Genomic DNA, 20,909 nt, shown 5'->3' with positions numbered 1-20,909 from the left:
AAGGTAAAACTACAATAAAAATTGGGTACTGTTCATTTCTTTGTAGAAGAGTAGTCTTTCTAAATGAACTCCATTGTGGTGCTAAAGTGTGGTTAGCGGCTCAGCTGCAGATTGAGAAAATCACAGTATAGTGGATTTTCTATACGTAAACCCAGAGAAAAACTTTTTAAATATTTCAGCTTTTATTTTGATGGTCAAATATATAACTGGGCCATGTGTTTGAGCATCCATCCATCCATCCATTTTCTTCCGCTTATCCGGGGCCGTGTTGCGGGGGCAGCAGCCCAAGCAGAAAAGCCCAGACCTCCCTCTCCCCAACCACCTCTTCCAGTTTATCGGGGGGAACACCAAGGCTTTCCCAGGCCAGCCGAGAGATATAATCTCTCCAGCGTGTCCTGGGTCTGCCCCGGTGGGACATGCCCGGAAAACCTCGCTCAGGAGGCGCCCAGGGGGCATCCTTGTCAGATGCCCAAACCACCTCAACTGGCTCCTTTCGATGTGGAGGATCAGCGGCTCTACTCTGAGCCCCTCCCGAACAGCCAAACTTCTCACCTGCTGAGAAGTGCATGTTCATTCTCAACTGGACATCAAGGTCAAGATGATCATTAAGGACCATATTCTCCTAAACCCAGCCTCTCTAACACAGTGCCATACCTAGTCAAAAGTATGGTAAAGATACAGATATTATATATGAAATGTAGTTATTAATAAAATATATTTAATAAAAACCAAGGCTGAAATTAATTCAGTTTATTATTATTTTCTCTGTAGGGTCTGTGTCTATAAAGGCCCTGTAATGTATACAATAAATGATGTGGAAATCATTTTCACAGAGTTCATAAAGTTATATTATTAAATCCCTGCTGATATTTTGGCTGATGTTTCCATTTTCAGTGGATTTCTGTGTGTAGGTTTCTTTGTTGACAACAACTTGGCCTTCTCTGGGAGATAAGGACACACTTCTTTTACTCCAGTTACACCGAATGACTTAACTAAAGTAACAGGTAAAATTAAATCTTCATCGTGCTCCTTAGATATATTACCTCCCTGTCCTGTCTGGGACTCTCACCAGCATCGACCCCACATTGCTATCTATCTTCAAGAGTTCACAGAGGCAAGGTCATGTTCCATCCTATTTTTAACATGCTGAGGCAACTCCACATTGAAGAAACTGAATTTTGATGCCAGCTCTGATTATCGGCCTATTTCAAAATTGTCATTTATAAGCAAATTATTAGAAAATTTTTTTAGAAAATCAGTTCAGATCTTTACTATAAAGATTAGCGATTTTTGACCCTTTTCACTCTGGATTTCAGAGGCAGCACTCCACTGAAACCACTCCTATAATGGCCTATAATGATTTTTTTTAATGGAGGAAACTATTGACCACAAAATCCTACTTAATAGGCTTAAGGTTTTGGCTGGTGTATCTGGCAATGCCATAGACTGGTTTTCTTCCTACTTGTCTAATCGGACCATCTCTGTTAGAACCGACAGGTTCTCTAACATTGCCTCCCTACCCTGCGGGGTACCACAAGGGCGCCATTTTTTATTCAGTGTTTTCATAAAAGACATTTACTACTGCTAGAGAGAACATGCATCAGAACAAGTTAAAGCCTTTTGTCAACCCCACAATGGAAAATAGCTGAAAACAAAAACAGGTATCACTTTAACCAGCTCCTAATTGAATCAGTTCTGCACTCAGCTTTGCAGTCTTCAGCATGACTGAAATGCAGCCAGATGCTGCCGATTTTACATTTTCACTCTTTTCTTCAATGTTTCCTGACAACCTTGCATTTAAATCCACTCCCTCGTTTCTCTACCTGGCCTGTACATCTACACTTGCCGTATTCTGAACATCTGCACTGTTTCTGTCTTTCACAAAATGGTATGATCCCAGTCGGTCTTTGTATGCGATTGGCCGCATGGTGTGCCCATGTCACAGTAGAAATTGAAACATTAGACCAGATAACGTTTTTATTTTTTTCTATTGTCCAATTTTTAGCCCATGTTGTGGGCTAAAAAGTGGCTAGTGGCTGACATCCTTTAGGCTCAGAAGGTAGTGCAGGTCATCTACTAATCAGAGGGTTGGTGGAAGGTTGACCGCACACAGTCTGCATACTGAACATCTTTGTGCAAGGTATCAAGTTGCTCTCCGATGCATCCGTCAGAGTACGAATTTGCGTGAACGCTAGAAAACACTTACTTGGAAAAAAGGAGGACAAATGCATGTATGAGTGGGAGAATAAGGCAAGTTGTATAAAGTGCTTTCAGTGCTCACATAGAGCAGGAAAGCACTATACAAAAGCCAGACTATTTACCATTTGGACATGCATTACCTGGTTAGAGACAGCCCCACCTTTGCTTTTTTTAGAAGCAGCCCAAGGTACCGGTTTTATCAAGACAAAGCTTGCAAGTATGCTTTTTATACAAATTTATTAAAAATCTTAGCAACTTGTATACAAGTCTACAAAAGTATAAATGGTTCAAAAACAACAAAACAACTAGTTTCTCTAGGTATAAAACCCAACAGCAGCTCACTGTCTCAATGCACCTCAGCTGTAGTTGTGGGATAAGCTGTAAACATGCATTTTTGTACCCAATATTAGTGACAACTTCAATCTCGCAGATTTAAATCCAAATGTTGCCAGAATCTGCCTTAAAGTTCCTATATGATAACACGTGTTCCAACTCTACTTTCAGAACTTTGGCTTAGGAGACTATGCAAAGAAATCAGTGATTTCATTTCATCTTTTCAATTCTTAACAGATAAAAGGTAACAGTTTTCAATTCTATTCATTGCAATTTAATATACATTTTTTGGGGAGACGTTTGAACAAGATGACATCTTTTAAACGTTTTATTTTGTCTGAAAACCAGACATATTCCCTTCATTGTCATGTAGAAAAACTGTCACATCAGGGAGCAGAATCAAATGTGCATTTTTTTTGTCTGTTATTCTTTTATCCAAAATTGGAGGTCACATGACATATCTAGACAGGTGACTTCTTTGTGCTTTGTGTTGCATGTTTTCAGGCTAGAAGTCACCCGTTTTCAGTTCACATTTCATTATCATTTGATACATGGTGACGCTGAGCTGCACGCACACATATCCCATTTGGCCAGGAATGATCTCAGAGTATGTGACGGAGTTCTCTGTGGGGAGAATGTTATCAGTTCTCCACCTCTTCCTCCTCCTCGGCTTCATTCTCGACCTCAGGCTCCTCTTCCATGCGCTCATCGTCGTCCTCTCCTTCCTCATCTCTGCTCTTATTATTCTCTGTGTCGACCTTCTTCTCTTTATCTTTCCGTTTCTGCTCAGACACCTTCTTTCCCTTCTGTCCTTGTTTATACACTGTTGACAAATGAAAAACACCTGCTGTTACTTGCAGTTAATTATATTTTACTTTAGGGCTGCGATGATTTGTTGACATAATTGATGATACTGACTAAAAAAATAAATAAATACATTTTTTTTTTTTTTTAAAAGGGTCAACATGTGATTTTAATGTTTAATGAGGAAATTAGCTTTCTCCAAAAGGTGGATGGGCAATAGGGTGAGGATTTCACTCATTGGTTAGGGGTTCAAGGTAGAGTTGCTACTTCTCCACATTGAAAGGAGCCCACTAAGCTCCAGATGGGCATGTCTTACCAGGAGGCGGCCCCAGCGTAGACCCGGGACACGCTGGAGAGATTACATCTATTAGTTATAGTGCATGCACCACACTACTTAGTCGCAATTTAACATCAGTGTGTTTTAAGTGTTTCCTTCTTCGTTGTCTGTCTGGGGATGTGTAAGGTTGATAATGCACAATGAGAGGTGCTGCATTGTTAAAAAGCATGATATACTATTGAAGAATGTGATAAATGGTTTAAAATGCCTCTGTTTAGAAAGTTTGGGGCAATAAATAAATATTAAAGTTAACTTACTATCAGAGTGTATATTAGCTTTAGAGTTGTCGGTTATTAGTTTTTGACATTTTCCATTAAACATTCTCAAATTTCACTTGATATCTGAGCGTCTCTCAGTTTTAGTCTGGCGAGTTTACTTTTTGTCCCACTCATTTAGAAACTAGTCACAAAAACATCCCTAATACAAACATTAGTGTTGTTTTCACAACTTCACAAGGAAATGAATAAAAGTCCTGATGTCACTGAACTTATTGTGGACTTATTAAAATATCTTTAAAAGCTGAGAGTATTTTCAAAGTTTCACCTTCCAAAGCTTCTCTGAGGGGCTCCAGGAACCTTTCGAACTCCATCTCCTCCATTGCAGCCAAGACGTCTCCTGCATTCAGAGTTTTTCGCTTGGCCTTCATAGCAAAATTATTTGCGCTGAGGAGAAGAAGAAAAAAAAAAAAAAAAAAAAAAAAAAAAGCAGGGGGGAAACAATAAAACATTTAAACTGAAGCAGTTGTTTGATTCAGTGTTTGTGAATTAACATTCACATCATAGCATTCTTAGCTTGCTGCTGTGCTGGAAATTAGAATAAAAATTGATTTTATTGTCGTGCCAAAAGCACAACAAAATTACATGCACTCTTGATAAACTTTTATTCTATGTATAAAAAAAAAAATTTAAAAACAGAATTTCGAATAAATAAAGTACAAAAAATATATATATATATTAGGGGTGCAACAATACTCGTATCGATATTGAACCGTTCGATACAGTGCTTTCGGTTCGGTACACATGTGTATCAAACAATACAAAATTTTTAATTTATTTTATCAACTTTTCTTCTGACGATGCTGTCTGTGTTGAGCGCTCAGTGAATCTGCGTTCGACTACTCCGCCTAGGCTGCACTGTCGAGCGCAGATCCACTGAGCGCAGCGCAAGCTAGCAAGACAGAAGCTAAGCTCGTTGCAACATGGCAACTTGAACCTCCCCCACCCTCATTCAGATCTGGTGTTTGGAACTATTTTGGTTTTCATGTGAAGTATGACCCTGAAGATAAGCGCGTCATGGACTAAAGTAAAACAGTATGTTGGATGTGCCACGCAATGCTCAATTGGTCTCACCGTCCAGCCCCACGCACGATTTGCCGCGTTATGGCGCGTTAATGTCATTTCAACGAGATTAACCTGAAAGCACTAGTGGGAACACAACGAATATGACTGCACATTTACTCCGACAGCATCCTAGTGCAAAGACAAGTGGAAGCAGACAAAAACAACAAGCAGCATGCTACAAACTTTACCCGAGTCATTTAGACAGCCGTTAGCACAGGATTCTCCTTATGGGGACCTGATATGTTTAATATGCTGCTGAGAATATAGCCCAGAAGAAGCGTATAGTATAGCTTTTATTTTGGAAAGAGACATTTCTCTGTAATAAACTCTCTTTTCCAAAGATGAGTGATTTCTCCATCAGATAGATTTTTTTATTACTTTGTTGTTTCAGCAACATTAAATTTAAAAACTGTACTTTTGAGTTAAAATATATATTTATAATTTTAATAAATGACAAATTAAAAAGGCATGAACATTTTTTTGTATCGAAAAAATATCGAACCGTGAATTTTGTGTATCGTTGCACCCCTAATAAATATATGTGCATGTATGTCGGAGTCATTATAATTTAGGGCTGGGCGATATGAGGAAAATGCAACATCGCAATTTTTTTTGTGTGTGTGGCTATACCGCAAAACATGATATATTTCGTGATATGTCTTGAGCCCCAACACCCCCTGGGGGCAAAGGGGGTGAGCTGCAGTGTAAGCCTCAGTGAAGTCAGGTTTTTTTGTTTGTTTGTTTGTTCTTTTAAAGAAAATATCAGCATGTGTGGTCCACAGAAACCTCAGAGTCTCAGCTTCTTGCCGATAGGCGTTGTAGCTCATATGACAGCGGGTTTAAAGTTGTCTTTGGTGTGTGGGGAGATGTTCACATGCCGAGTTTAAAACAGTCTTAATTTTGCAGTGGATGACTTTTCAGCTGGTGGAATAATTTCGTGGTACTGCTACCTTTTGCGCCAATAATTTTACGGCATGTTTTGCAAATTACTGTACTTTGACATATTTTTCTCTATATAAATATATATAAACACGCATGCTCAGTGTTGGGCAGGGGGGTTATTGATGAATTCACAGCATGTGAGAGAAAATAAAAACTGACTTAAATGCAGACAGCTTAATATTTCCATGGCAACCTATGATTATGTTTAAGCCATTTTAACCATCATACGTGGAAAAACTCGAGATACAGCAAGTATATTAGAAATATCGCCCGCCCCTATTATAGTTGCTAAAATAAATAAATAGTGGTCACATTATGTAAATGGGATTTATTAGTTCTTACCAGGAGGTGGCATATAACACAAACACACTGGCTGCTTGGGATATGGCTCTTCTTGCTTCTTTCGACACATTCACCCCATCTGGGAGCTGTTGAAAATAAACATTACAGAAGTGTTATCTCAAGGGTACACTACATACACATTATCAGAAAACACAGTCAGCCAACAAAGGCCCATAAGGGGTTGGCCAGTATTGCATTAAATTATTTTTTCATGAAGTAACAAGCAAATGAAGCTGCACCTGGAGACGATTCCAAGTGTTGAACTTATATTTGGTGGTTGTTCACCAAAACTCAATATCAGGTCCAACATTGAGCCTGACTGATACATCGGTCAATCAGTATCAATACCAGCCAATAAAGAAACAAGGGACAAGAGTAACATCATTTAACCTGGTTATAAGAGTCGATGTTACAAAATTTGCCCACCTGAGGGCACTTGGCATCTTCCCTGTTGGCAACACCTGTTTGAAACGCCATAAACATAACCAGCTGAGTCAGGCAGAGCATAATAATTCACAACCTTTTAGTCACAGCATAACCTGCTAAGCCTGCAATAATCATTTATCTTTTCTCCAACAACACAATCATAATTATTGATAGTCTAGTTCTATAAGTACAGTGGAACCCCGACTTACGAATACCCCGTTTCACAAAAAATTCAAGTTACAGGTACGAAGGCACTGAACGGCAATGTTCAGTGCCTTCGTAACTTGACTCTGATTTCGTTACTCGGGAAATCCGCTGGCTTTGATTGGCTGAGCTTACAATGCCTTCCGAATCATGTGACAATCCCTTGGCTTCCATACTTGCGCTTCGCTGTTGCACTTGAACGACGTATTGTTGTTCTAGTTAGCAATTAGCCTATTGTTCAGCATCAGTCAAAAAGGCACGATGGGTGCTTCGACTTACGAAAGGAACGAATTAATTTTGTAAATCGGGGTTCCACTGCAGTTCTGTCTCGAACTGTGCAATTCTTATCCATGCTTCTCTGCATTGATAATGCAACACATTTCTGACTGCTTTACTTTTTCGAGTGGTGACTGAAGTTACATAAGGGCGATCGCCATTGAACATAAAAACAAACAAAAACAGAACGTAATGTAGCTTACATTCACAGGTGATGATGAATATGAAAATCAAAACAACTGGAATTTATCATAAATGCTTTCAAAAAAAGAAAGCATATATAGATGTCAATAACCTGCGTATGTGTACAAAGTTTTGTTGAGACTGGCCCATTAGGTTAGGAGATAATATACACAGAGACATATATGCTTACATATGCTATGCTTGTTACAGTAAGGTGTAATGATAGCAAACGTGGCCATTAGGACTCATTGTGGAGATGGAATCTATATACATTTATATCCCTCTATAATATTCCGGTACCAGATGTGCTTTCCAGTATTTGCCAAAAATGATCGGTCGGGTCAGCCGGTTTACTGATAATGAGGTTATTTGTGGTCTTATCTCCTCTTGCTTTTGAGCAGAACTGTATATCAGGCCACGACCAACATGTAAACTCATTCTTAGATGAGGGTTCCTCCTGTCACTATGGTCTATCAGCTGAGTCAAGCCGGTGAATATTCCTCCAGAGCTCAGACTGTACGGAAAATCTTCATGTAGGAAAAGAGGGAGAATGGGTGAAATTGGAAGGCAACTCAGGTACACAAACCTTAGAGACTGCTATAAGCTTAACAAGCTATAAGCTTGACTCACTTAAACATGAAATGAGGAACACTTGTGTACTGGGGCAAGGACCTGGAACTGACAGGGTTTGGTATTCCTTTTCATCTTGACCGTAAAGCAGAGACTACCAACAAGCAACTGTCTCTTAAGCCGCGCTGCAGGACGCACTGGATGACGCAGACTGGGACATGTTTCGGCGCAGCTCTGATGACATCAACATGTTTACGGAAGCAGTTGTGGGATTTATCGGGAAACTAGCGAACAACACAGCAGAAAGAACTATCATCCGAACGTTTCCCAACCAGAAGCCGTGGGTGGATAAAAACATCCGCGACGCTCTGAGATCACGCACCGCTGCCTACAATGAAGGGCTTGTCTCCGGTAATATGGACCTATACAAGGCTGCGTCCTACAACGTGCGCAGCGCGGTCCGAAAGGCAAAGCGGAGCTACGGGGAAAAACTAGAGTCACAGCTACGACAGTGCGACTCTAGGAGCCTGTGGAAAGGACTGCGGACTATAACGGACTATAAACGACCAGCTTCTTCAATGATGAATGCCGATGCTTCACTGGCTGATGAGCTGAACACGTTTTATGCTCGCTTCGACGCCGCAGCAATCAAAACAACAAACGGCTGCGCGCGCTCGGAGTGCACCAGTGAAGAAAATGCATTCGTCATCACAGAGCATGCCGTGAGGAACACCTTCAGGAGGGTGAACACCAGGAAGGCAGCAGGACCAGATGCAATCCCTGGCCGGGTCCTTAGAGCCTGCGCTGATCAACTAGCGCCGGTGTTCACGGAGATCTTCAACCTCTCCCTGGCCCAAGCTGTGGTTCCCACGTGCTTCAAACGGTCCATTATTGTCCCTGTTCCAAAGAAACAACAGCCCGCTTGCCACAATGACTACCGTCCAGTAGCACTGACTTCAATTGTGATGAAGTGTTTTGAAAGACTGATGAGAGATCACATCACTTCTTCACTTCCTCCCACCATCGACTCACTTCAGTTTGCTTACCGGACTAATCGTTCCACAGACGATGCCATATCTCACCTGCTCCACACATCCCTGAGTCACCTGGACACTGGCAGAGGGAATTATGTTAGGATGCTGTTCGAGGACTACAGTTCAGCATTCAACACAATAATTCCCTCTAAGCTTTTCACCAAGTTGACGGATCTAGGACTCAGCTCATCACTGTGTCAGTGGATCCTCAACTTCCTCACAGACAGACCCCAATCAGTGAGGGTAGGAAAACAAGTCTCCCCCTCCATCTCACTCAGCACTGGAGTGCCTCAGGGCTGTGTTTTAAGCCCCCTGCTGTACTCACTGTACACTTATGACTGTGTAGCCACATCCGACACCACCTCCATTGTCAAGTTTGCTGACGACACTGCTGTTGTGGGCCTGATCTCCGACAACATCGAGACGGCCTACCTGGAGGAGATTAGGAACCTGGAGACCTGGTGCCAGGAGAATAACCTCCTCCTAAACATCAGCAAGACTAAGGAGCTGATCGTGGACTTCACTACAAAGCAGGCGAGGAATTACAAACCCCTCATCATCAGTGGCACGCCAGTGGAGAGAGTGGACAGTTTCCGATACCTGGGTGTCCACATCACTCAGGACCTGTCATGGTCCTGTCACATCAACACCCTGGTTAAGAAAGCCCGTCAGCGTCTCTTCTTCCTCAGAAGACTTAGAGACTTCCATCTGCCACTGAAGGTGCTCAAGAACTTCTACTCCTGCACCATCGAGAGCGTCCTGACGTCAAACATCTGCACCTGGTTTGGGAACAGCACCAAGCAGGACAGACGAGATCTGCAAAGGGTGGTGCGCTCGGCAGAACGCATCATTCAATCAGAGCTCCCTGACCTGCTGTCCATCTACACCAAGCGGTGCAAGTCCAAAGCTAGGAAGATTATGATGGACCTCTCCCATCCCAACAATGGACTCTTCTCACTGTTGAGGTCTGGGAAGCGCTTCCGCTCCCTTAAGGCCAAAACAGAGAGAATGAAGAGGAGCTTCTTCCCCCAGGCTATTCGGGGCCTGAACCAGGTGTAGGACTGGACTCTCCCACACACCACCACACGCACCACCACACATTTCCTATAATCCTATAATTCCTATAATTTATAATCCTTATCTTTATAATCTCTTCTGCTATTTGCACATTCTTTACTGTAAATTCCTAAGTTAATTTGTAAATTTTTGTAGTAAATTGTAAATATTGTAAAACTTTTCTTCTGTCATTTAATGGTCGGGCATTGTACAGCTACAAGCATTTCACCCCCATGTCATACTGTGTATGGTTGTGTGTGTGTGACAAATAAAATTTGAATTTGAATTTGAAAGCAGTAAGTGGCTTTATGTTTTTATTCCAACTGCACTGAAACACAAAAATCCAGCTGTTAGTTGTAATGTTTGGGTGTGTAAAGCACTTTAAATGGGGCCCGTGTCATGGAGAGCCTGTCTGAATCGGGTGACAGGTCGTTCCCTGGACCAACAAGCTGGAGACTGATTTACACACAGCGTAGTGAGGAAAACCTAAAGTGTTGGACTCCAAATTGTCTGTCTGGTGACTGGGCTCTCCGCTGTTCTCATTTATAATGCGTTTTACAAATCCTAACAGCTGGATTTTCCCATGTGAGTGCAGCTAGCTAAACAACAACATCGCTAACATAAACTAATTTAAGTCTGTTAGCTGCAAACAACCAACCCAGTAATGTCAAGTTCTGTAATGACAAGCTGATGTGTTCTAAAAACTTTAAGCACTTGTGTCTTAAATCCAGCTTCACAGGCAGCACTACATCTATGTCTGTTTTTGAGAGCAAGGCTCCATAGTGTCAATCATCTCTAATTTCAGAGGGTTAAAGCTGGTGGTCCCGATGCCATTTGTGGGCATAAATTAGGGCTGTGCAATATGACCAAAACCTCATATCCCGATATAAGACATCTATCGTCCGATAACGATATAAATCACAAAAATGTAACATTTTCTGTAAATTCTGTGAATCGCGGGCAGCTCGACTTGCGTGAAGTGTTTCCAGCTGTGCGTCATGTAGCTGGAGTCAAGTGTTTTAACCGATGAATGAAACGATACATTTTTAGACATAAGTTGTAACTGCCGCCGTTTTCTTTGTGAGTATTTATTACACGGCGTGCTGCGGGGAAAAGCCTGTTCTAACGTTTGAGTCTAAGGTTTATTTTTTAGCACCTGGCGGCTCTTTTTTACTTCTCATCCGTAAACAATCTGCTCTTTCACGTGATTCAGTTTATTTTGAAAAGTCTCAACAGGATCTTGAGCTTTATTGTGAAAGGTTTATGTGGAACATAAACAAGCGGACACCCGATGCTGTTACCGTCGTTGTTGCTAACCACAACGCATAAAAACAAGCGCTTGTCTGTCAGTAGTGTGGTTATATTAAATATAAGAGAAAGAGAGAACTTTAAGAAATGAATATAGCCACTACAGTGTCCATCAGAACCATGAAAAAATATTGCTGTAAACAGTTTATTTTGCAACACCACGAATCAAACGATAGCGTAAAATGAAATAGACGTTTTTATATCGTCATCCGATATATATCGAACAGCCCTAGCACACATTGCATCATTATGCTGACCAGCTTAGTGCGGTCAGCATTTTATTTCCCCAAGCGGCCTCGGACCCGTGGATGTGGTGTAGACCAGCGGTCCCCAACCCCCGGGCCTCGGCCCGGTACCGGTCCGTGAGTCGTTTGGTACCGGGCCGTGAGATTTGAGGCTCAGGTGTGAAATGTCTGGTTTTCAGGGTTTTTGTCGGTTTTCAGCGTTATTTTGTTATCGTTTTTATCAATAACTCTGTTTTCCTGGGTCTTTTCACGTGTGTTATGAATAAATCTTTTTTTCCCAGTACCGGTACTGGTTTTATTTTGTTGTATTTATCCGCGACACCTTAAAGGCCGGTCCGTGAAAATAATGTCGGGCATAAACCGGTCCGTGGCACAAAAAAGGTTGGGGACCGCTGGTGTAGACCACAGAAATCTTTGCACGCTTAACCGAGCCGGAGCATCTGATGTTAGAATCTACACCCTTCAAATGGCTCTACTAAATGTAAGATCTTTAGCAAACAAGACATTTGTATTAAATGACTTCCTAAAGTCCCAACAGCTGGACTTTCTGTTTCTGACAGAAACATGGCTTCAACCCGGTGAGTCTGTAGCTTTTTCGGAACTGGTTCCTCCTGATTGCTCATTTTTCAGCCTCCCTCGGTCCTCTGGTAGGGGGTTGGCTTGTTCAATGCTCGATTTCATTGCCATCACACATTACAGCACGATTCATTTTCTAGTTTTGATCTCCAGCTCTTTGAGTTACACCTGAGCTCTGCTGCGCCTTTGTGTGCCCTCATATATCGTCCTCCCAAGTTTAATAAGGATTTTATCAAAGAGTTTTCAGATTTTATGGCTGGAATTGTTCTTGAATTCGACAGTTTTTTAATCCTTGGTGATTTTAACATCCATGTCTGCTGTGACTCTAAACTTCTGGTCAAGGACTTTTTAAATATTATTGACGCTTTTAAATTGACCCAGTGGGTTACTGGTCCCATGCATGAAAAAGGTCACACACTAGACTTGGCGCTTTCCCACGGACTGTATGTGTGCGTCACGGAAATATCTGAGTTGGGAAGACACAAATGCATGGACAAGAACCTCTGCAGTGTCGCTTGACAAAACTTGTCTGATTCTGGCTATGTTCCTCAAATGATAAAAGGCGGTCTTTGTTATCTCTTTTACATGAGATTCAAAGGAGAGCACCATATCGAACCACACACCCAAGTTTTTACCTTGTTCCTGCAATTTATGGCACTGTCATCAATTTTCAAGATGAAATTTTGGGACAAGTGCTGAAATTTGTGTGGCCCAATGACCATCAACTCTGTCTTATCAGTATTTAGGAGCAAGAAATTATCCGATAACCAGCCCTTAATTGCAGATAAACAACATTCTAGTTTAGAGACTTCAGCACAATTTCCAATGGTTAGAGGGACATAAAGCTGCAGGTCATTAGCGTAACAATGAAAGGTTACATTAAAAGAACGTAAAAGAACACCAAGAGGCAGCAGGTACATAGAAAACAGCAATGGTCCAAGTACGGACCCCATGCCTCACTGCACAAGTCTCTGAGAGATCATTTTTCAAGCAACAGTCTGAGACCTCCCAGACAGGTAAGATCTCAGCCATGATAAAACATTTCCTGTAATTCCAATAAAATGTTCAAGCCTATCCAATAAAATCCAGTGATCCACAGTGTCAAACGCAGCACTTAGATCCAGCAGTAATAAAACTGAAGTGCGATCATTGTCTGCATTAACCAGCAGATCATTTACCACTTTGACTAAAGCTGTTTCTGTGGAGTGATTTGGTCTAAAGGCAGACTGACATGGTTCAAACAGATTGTTAGTTGACAGATGCTCAGTGAGCTGCTTAAAAACCACTTTTTCAAAGATTTTAGACAAAAAAGACAGATGTGAGATGGGTCTATAGTTTGCGACCATGTCAACATCCAGTCCAGGCTTTTTCAAGATCGGCACTACCACAGCCGATTTAAAACATTCAGGAAAGACTCCAGTCGTCAATGAAGTATTTAAAAGAAACAGAATGTAGGGTCCTAATGCTGACCACAGTTCCTTTATAACCCAGGCTGGTAGAGGATCCAAAGAACAGGTTGTACATCGAACTGCTTTTACAACCTTAGTTAATCCAGACAGAGAAATAACCTTGAAGTCAGAGAACAGTTTATCAGCACCAACAGGCAAAGCAGCTGAGTAGTCTAATGAACACCTAGAGTGAGTAATACGATTTCTAAGTGTTTCAGCCCTGTCTCTGAAAAATGTAAGAAAGTCATAAGCTATCAAATTAGAACAGCAGAGAGTTGACTTACTCTCTTTAATTTGCACACTGTTGAAAATGAGTTTTGAGTTAGGTTTATGGCTCATGATGAGATTTGAGAAATAATTTGCTTTCGCTGTCAACATCGCTGATTGAAGAGAAGACAATGAGTCCTTCCAAGCCTGGAGAAATACTTCTAGTCTGGAAGATCTCCAGTGACGCTCGGCTTTTCTGCAATTTCTTCTCAAGTTCAAGAGCTCCTCATTTAACCAAGGCTTAGGGTTCCTTTTTGAACATTTCAACACAGTCCAGTAGTTCAAGAAGTGCATTATTAAGATTGGCAGTCAAGGTGTCCACACATAACTCCTGGGTAAAAATAGGGTCCAACACATCAGGTAGATGTAATTTAACTCCAAGCAATATTTTGGGGCTAATATTACGAGATGATCTGAGGGGCAATCTTCCCCTCTCAGAAGCTGGAGATTTAGGGATTAAAATATCAAATAAAATTGCGGAGTGGTCTAGAATAGGTAAAACACAATTTTCAGTCATTGATACATTCAGCCCGTAGCCCAAGACAAGGTCTAGAGTGTGGCCTTTGCATGTTGGCCCAGACACAAATTGTGTGAAGTTTAAGAGAGCTAATTTAACTCTGTCCATCCGTGGCAGCAGGCAGTATTTGTAGGTTGTTCATATTTGCTCCACCTCCCCTCGTATCCCGTCAGCATGGCGACCAATAAAGCAGCCTCAGGTGAGCGTGCTCCGATGACGTCGGGTAAATAGGAAGAAGGCAGCGCTGTTTGAGGCCAAAATAAAGTCCTAAACAGCCACGGTCACCGATGGTAAGGACCCACCGCATCCAATTTCTGACCCAAACACGCTTCCCAGAGCTAAATTTGCTGTTGTTGTAAACTGTTTTTTGCAACTTTTTTGTATTTAAAGTTTTGAGGAATAAACCTCTTAAATTTCTCCAAGTAGAAATATATGTAAAAAAACAAAAACGATTTTCAATTTTTTTGTAGTTTATTGCAACTTTTTTGCAATTTATGTAGTTACTATGGACATAATGCATACATATTATTAAAATATGGGCTGTAACAGTTGTATTGATGTATAGCAACTTGAAATGCTCCCAAAAATGGCACTACAACATGTAAAAATATAAAGTAAGCTCTGGCGGACTTGGTTCTATGGTAGGTCTTAAAGGGTTAAGCAGCGTCTGTCGCTCATATACCAACAGGGAGTGGGTTTTTAAAACTAGCAGGGACACCACTAAGAACATAAAACATAAACGTTGCAGAACCGAGAGACGGCGTGCCATGACATCTGGTGCCATCAAAAACTGCAAAGACACAGTTTGTCTCAAACTTCGTGTCAGTAAACAGTCACATGCCTCAGGTACTTTTTAATGTCCTTAATCTTTTTTCTTAGTTCACGTGATAATGTTGGAGTCATTTCTTCACCAAGTATTTGTGATGATTTTTTTTAGCATTTTTTACGACAAGAGTCTATCTATTAGGGCCCTTGTCTCGTCAACTGCTACCTCAGATCCTAGTCTTTCTCCTATGTGCCCAGCTGTCTTAGAGCAGTTTGAGCCAGTCTCCCTTAATGACTTGACTGAGGTAGTTAGTAACCTAAGATCATCACACTGCCCCTCTGATTGTCTCCCCCCAAGCTTGCTTAAAAACACGTTTAATACTGTTGGGCCTTTTATCCTGAGATTAATTAATACGTCCCTTGCTACGGGCTGTGTCCTATCATGCTTTAAACAAGCTATAGTTCAGCCTCTTCTTAAAAAACATAACCTGGACCCAACTGTCCAATTACAGGCCAATCTCAAAGCTTCCTTTCCTGTCTAAAGTTTTGGAGAAAGTGGTCTACTTACAGTTGCAGGCCCACCTTGATTTTAACAAGAACTCTGAAAATGCCTCTGTTTAGAACTCTGGAAAAAAAGCAGGGTCAAACTAGGGCTGGGCGATATGGCCTAAAATTCATATCGCGATATAATTTGAAGCATTTGCGGTAACGATATATATCGCGATATATTCTTTTCTTCTGTATAACTTATTATTTTCCACACTATAAGGCACACTAAAACTTTAATTTTCTCAAAAATCTAGAGTGTGCCTTATGTATGAATTCTGGTTGTGCTTACTGACCTCGAACCGATTTTGGCTGCAGAAATCTGTTAAAAAATGTTTTAGTACAACTTTGGTAAGCCGCACTGCTTGATGGATTGTCAGAGCATTACGGCTGCCGTAGTGAGGAGCTTCGCGAAGTAATCTGGGTCCAAACCTCCGTCCCTTCAGGTCCCAAAGTCAAACGAACACAGAGTTAAAAACGGTCTAAATTCTTTCATCTTTAATAAAATCATCAGCATTGCTGACTAATTAAACTAATTCAAACGTACAGCTCTGCTACCACTTCTGACATAAATGAAGACAGAAAACTAAACAGCAGTGACGTTTGTAGGGTTACTGAAGTTGGACTACCTGGTATATAATGTTGTGCTATGGGATTGCTAGTGACACAGCTATGTTAGCATAACATTAGCACAGTGAAGCTGGAGGATGAACGCCAACTTTTTTTCCACTCATTAAAAGTTAACGTGAGGGATTCTGGTGGTCAGGGACAAATGCAATCGCATAGCAGGATGCTATACACGGGCCAAACTTCAGTCAGGAGAACAGCTGAGATAATCCATCCACAATACGAGGTTAGTTATTAATATACTGCAACAACATGGGAACAGAGCAGCTGCGAGACAATTCAACATTAATGAATCAATGTTAAATGTTACGGAAGTGGAGGAAGCGCAGTTTTTGGCTTTCCCCATATTTCAAAAGTGCTTCATCTCTTTGCAGATGATAATGGTTGTAGCCGCTGCGATGCTTTTGACCAAAACAGGCGCAGCTTGATGACATCATCAACATGCCCTATTGCGATAGAGATTTTGACTATCCGGTTGTTCAGTGATGACACGACGAATCCTACTTCCGGGCCTAAAGTAGTCTGTGTTTAATATGGCTTTTGTGTTGTTAACATGTTTAATGTTTTGTATTTTCTTCTATTTGATCTCAAAAAGCTCCTAAAACAGTCAGTGATCCCTGTTGACCTCCCTTGGCTTTTATTACCACTAATCATTTATTTAAGCTCAGTTTTTAAAACCTTACGATGTACAGCCCAGCCCATGCAGCAGTATATGAATGACTAACCTCGTATTAATAATAATGGATTGGATTTATATAGCGCTTTTCAAGGCACCCAAAGCGCTTTACAATGCCACTATTCATTCACTCTCGCATTCATACACTGGTGGAGGCAAGCTACGGTTGTAGCCACAGCTGCCCTGGGGCAGACTGACAGAAGCGAGGCTGCCATTTCGCGCCATCGGCCCCTCTGGCCAGCACCAGTAGGCAAGTAGGGTAAAGTGTCTTGCCCAAGGACACAACGACCAGGACAGAGAGCCCAGGGATCGAACCGGCGACCTTCCGGTTACAGATACGCTTCCCAACCCCCTGAGCCACGGTCGCCCGTCGTATTGTGGATGGATTATCTCAGTTGTTCTCCTGGCTGAAGTTTGGTCCTTTTACAGCATCCTGCCATGCGATTACATTTGTTCCTGACCACCGAGAACACTCACGTTAACTTTTATCGAGCGGAAAAAAAAGTTAGCTTGTTTATATTATGCTAACATAGCTGTGTCGCTAGCGGTCACGTAGCACATCATTATATACCAGCTAGCCCAACTTCAGTAACCCTACAAACGTCACTGCTGTTTAGTTTTCCGTCTTCATTTATGCTGGAAGTGATAACAGAGCTGTACGTTTTAATTTGTTTCCAAAACCCCGCAGTCAGGACATGCTATATTGTATTTAGATAGAAGCTAGCGAGCTAACTCCCTGCTAACTTCTAACTCCGTCAAATGTCATAAATTCCGTTTTCATGGATGCCTGGATGTTAAACTCAATTGTTACACCTGGTAGAGCAGAACGCTGATCATTTTATTAAAGATGAAAGACTTTAGACAGTTTCTAACTCTCAGTAATGCTGAGTGATCGTTTGATATATGGACCTGCAGCAGAGTTTAGACCCAGACATGGCTAGTGACGTCAGACTGAATGAACAACCGGATACCGCTCTATCGTTGGCCAAATTTATATAGTTTCTATCGTATATATTAATGGATTGGATTTTTTATATAGCGCTTTTCAAGGCACCCAAAGCGCTTTACAATGCCACTATTCATTCACTCTCACATTCATACACTGGTGGAGGCAAGCTACGGTTGTAGCCACAGCTGCCCTGGGGCAGACTGACAGAAGCGAGGCTGCCATATCGCGCCATCGGCCCCTCTGGCCAACACCAGTAGGCAGCAGGGTAAAGTGTCTTGCCCAAGGACACAACAACCAGGACAGAGAGCCCGGGGATCGAACCGGCGACCTTCCGGTTACAGATACGCTTCCCAACCCCCTGAGCCACGGTCGCCAATATTGTTTATATCGCCCACCCCTAGGTCAGACCATCCCCAGCTCTTATTACGCTGCCTTGACGACATCAAACATTGGATGTCCTGCAGGATTGTGTGGAGCTTTGGTTCACCCCAGTGCTGTGTTCATCTGGCTTTTTTAACTCACATGAGTCACTCTGAAGGGGCACACAAACTGCAGCAGCGCTGCACTGAGGAAACAAGCTACATTCGCTTATTTTGTGCAGAATACTGTGGGGCGTTATAGTATATTGATCAGCAGCTGCCCGCATTAACTTTCACCAGTTAATGTAGTTGTGTTTTCTGAATCAGCAGGTGTTGTTAAGCAGGTGAACAGGATTTCCGGTGTTCCAGATTATCTGGCGTCGCGAATTAACTGGTGAGGTAGACTTTGTTTTCAGGAGCCGCTACCGACAACCCAGCAAATAAACACTAAATAGTTCATCTGTGACATTTGTGAGGTTACCTCAAACACAGTCCGTCCTGTTGCTCGTGAACAACAAGATATTTAAAAATGTTGCGAGTTTACCTGGTGATATTCTCGTGCACGAGGCGACCGCGAAAACAGCAAACAAATAAACGTCACCACGCCGATGCTGTTCACAAGACAGCAAGAGTAAACGATCTGGAGAATCTCGTCTTCGTTATAGTTTCCCTCGTGCGTTTTATTACTCAGATTTCAGCGTTTTCGCTTCACAACTAAAGCGTGCAGTTTGTGTGTACTCAAATGCTGGTTTGTCGGTAGCGGCTCCTGAAAAGCAAGTCTGCCACACGTCTGTTCGACCGTCACCAGTTAATTCGCGACGCCAGATAATCTGGAACACCGGCGAGCTGATCGATGGTGTCGTGAGGGAAATGTCACCACGTTATTTATGTTACAGAAAGACAGCGAACGGAACATCTGAAAAACGGAGAGTGGAATACGTAAACAAATCTAATCGGTTAACGTAAAAAAACAGTTAACCTGGGTCACCGGCGACCTCCCAGAATTGCGTCGTGTATTTGTTTAGCGTATTTAACCATCCCCGGCGTGTATAAAACACACAAAAAGACCAACCGCGCGCGACATTGTGACTGCTACCGTGTTTCGATGTTCACACTCACCGCTTCCTTGATGATGCGGGTGATTACCGCGTTGGGAAGGTTCAGGTCTTCTGGCCTCTCTGCCATTGTTCTCACTGTTTAATGTGCATTTATCTGGGCCCGTTGTATGTGCGCCGCTGTTTCCGCCGTCCTAGGAGAACAGGTTTAGCCGTTATCGTTGCTAAAAGGCTGTTACCGCTGAGCTAACCGATTAGCGTCGTTGACAATGCTGTGTGCGTGGAGTTCCTCAGTTAAGCAAGCCAACGTTAAAACTCTCTCCGTTTCGTACGTTATATGAAGACACTGATATTTTATCTGGTAAGTCTGAAAGGTTAAACTACAAACTCCGGTTGAAGTTGTACGCGTTCACGTCAGAGCCGACTTGTTTTCAGACATTTCCCGCGAATCTTCCAACTACCACGAAGCTCCTACGTCAGCAATAAACTTCGACCTCTGACCTTCTTGTGACGTATGTCCGCTGTTGACCATTGACTGACATCTGATAAAAGATCAGCAAGATGACTGAAATACTTTAAGTTCACTCTGTAAGTTACCTAACATTAACAGGTATTTCAACTACCTCAGGCTCCCAATGTTACTGTTCAATATTTAATAATTTGAGGCACTTGTATATGCTCCAGGCAGCATGGTGGCACGATGGTTAGCACTGTTGCCGCACAGCAAGAAGATCCTGAGTTCAATTCCACCATCAGGCCGGGGTCTTTCTGTGTGGAGTTTGCATGTTCTCCCCGTGTTTGCGTGGGTTCTCTCCGGGTACTCCGGCTTCCTCCCACCGTCCAAAGACATGCAGCTTGTGGGGATAGGTTAATTGGATAATCCAAATTGCCACTAGGTGTGAATGTGCGAGTGAATGTGAGTGCGAATGGTTGTCTGTCCCTGTGTGTTGGCCCTGCGACAGACTGGCGACCTGTCCAGGGTGTACCCCGCCTCTCGCCCTATGACAGCTGGGACAGGCTCCAGCGCCCCCCGCGACCCTGAAAAGGAGAAGCGGAAGTGAATGGATGGATGGATGGAGGCACTTGTATATTGTATTTTTTTGTTTGTTTTGTTTTGCTTGAAATACCTCAGGTTCATTAGGTAATATGTTTACAACCAATAATATCCTCTTTAAATTTTCTATAAAACTTTCATACCTCCAAGTTAGGTGTACCAATACTTGGCAAACATTATTATGGTTATGTTTGGACTTGCTTATGTTTTACAGCGTGAGTAGTTAAACATCCTACTTTTATTGGTGTATAAATGTTAATTTGCTTAAGTATTTGGGTCACTTCAATGGGGAAAAGAAAAACAAATAGAGTCTGAAGACTTTTACTTAGGTACTCAACATTTAGTTTTCCTGTTTGAGAGTATCTTTTAGGTGTTTATACCTTAGCACCTTATAAATTTCTAGTTAATTTTACAGACATCCAGTTCACTTTATTCATTCCCTTCTTCTCTTATGACAGACTTACATTTCAG

General features: G+C 42.1%; 1 protein-coding gene across 1 annotated transcript; it reads right to left on the bottom strand.

Annotated features, from left to right (window-relative positions):
- Positions 1-2,893: 2,893 nt before the first annotated feature.
- On the bottom strand, positions 2,894-19,850 carry pole3 (polymerase (DNA directed), epsilon 3 (p17 subunit)). The gene is made up of 4 exons (XM_085358754.1): positions 19,449-19,850; positions 6,298-6,383; positions 4,217-4,335; positions 2,894-3,355 (listed from the first exon to the last, which is right to left on the bottom strand). The coding sequence occupies exons 1-4, from the start codon at positions 19,512-19,514 to the stop codon at positions 3,174-3,176; spliced, it is 453 nt and encodes a 150-aa protein (XP_085214880.1). The 5' UTR covers positions 19,515-19,850; the 3' UTR covers positions 2,894-3,173.
- Positions 19,851-20,909: the final 1,059 nt, after the last annotated feature.

This window comes from Diplotaxodon limnothrissa, linkage group LG1, assembly GCF_057381915.1.
Source record: "Diplotaxodon limnothrissa isolate DT_005_m linkage group LG1, D_limnothrissa_male_GT1.1, whole genome shotgun sequence".
Classification (NCBI taxonomy): domain Eukaryota; kingdom Metazoa; phylum Chordata; class Actinopteri; order Cichliformes; family Cichlidae; genus Diplotaxodon; species Diplotaxodon limnothrissa.
The sequence above is the reverse complement of the archived record's forward strand: the minus strand, read 5'-3'. Positions and strand labels throughout refer to the sequence as shown.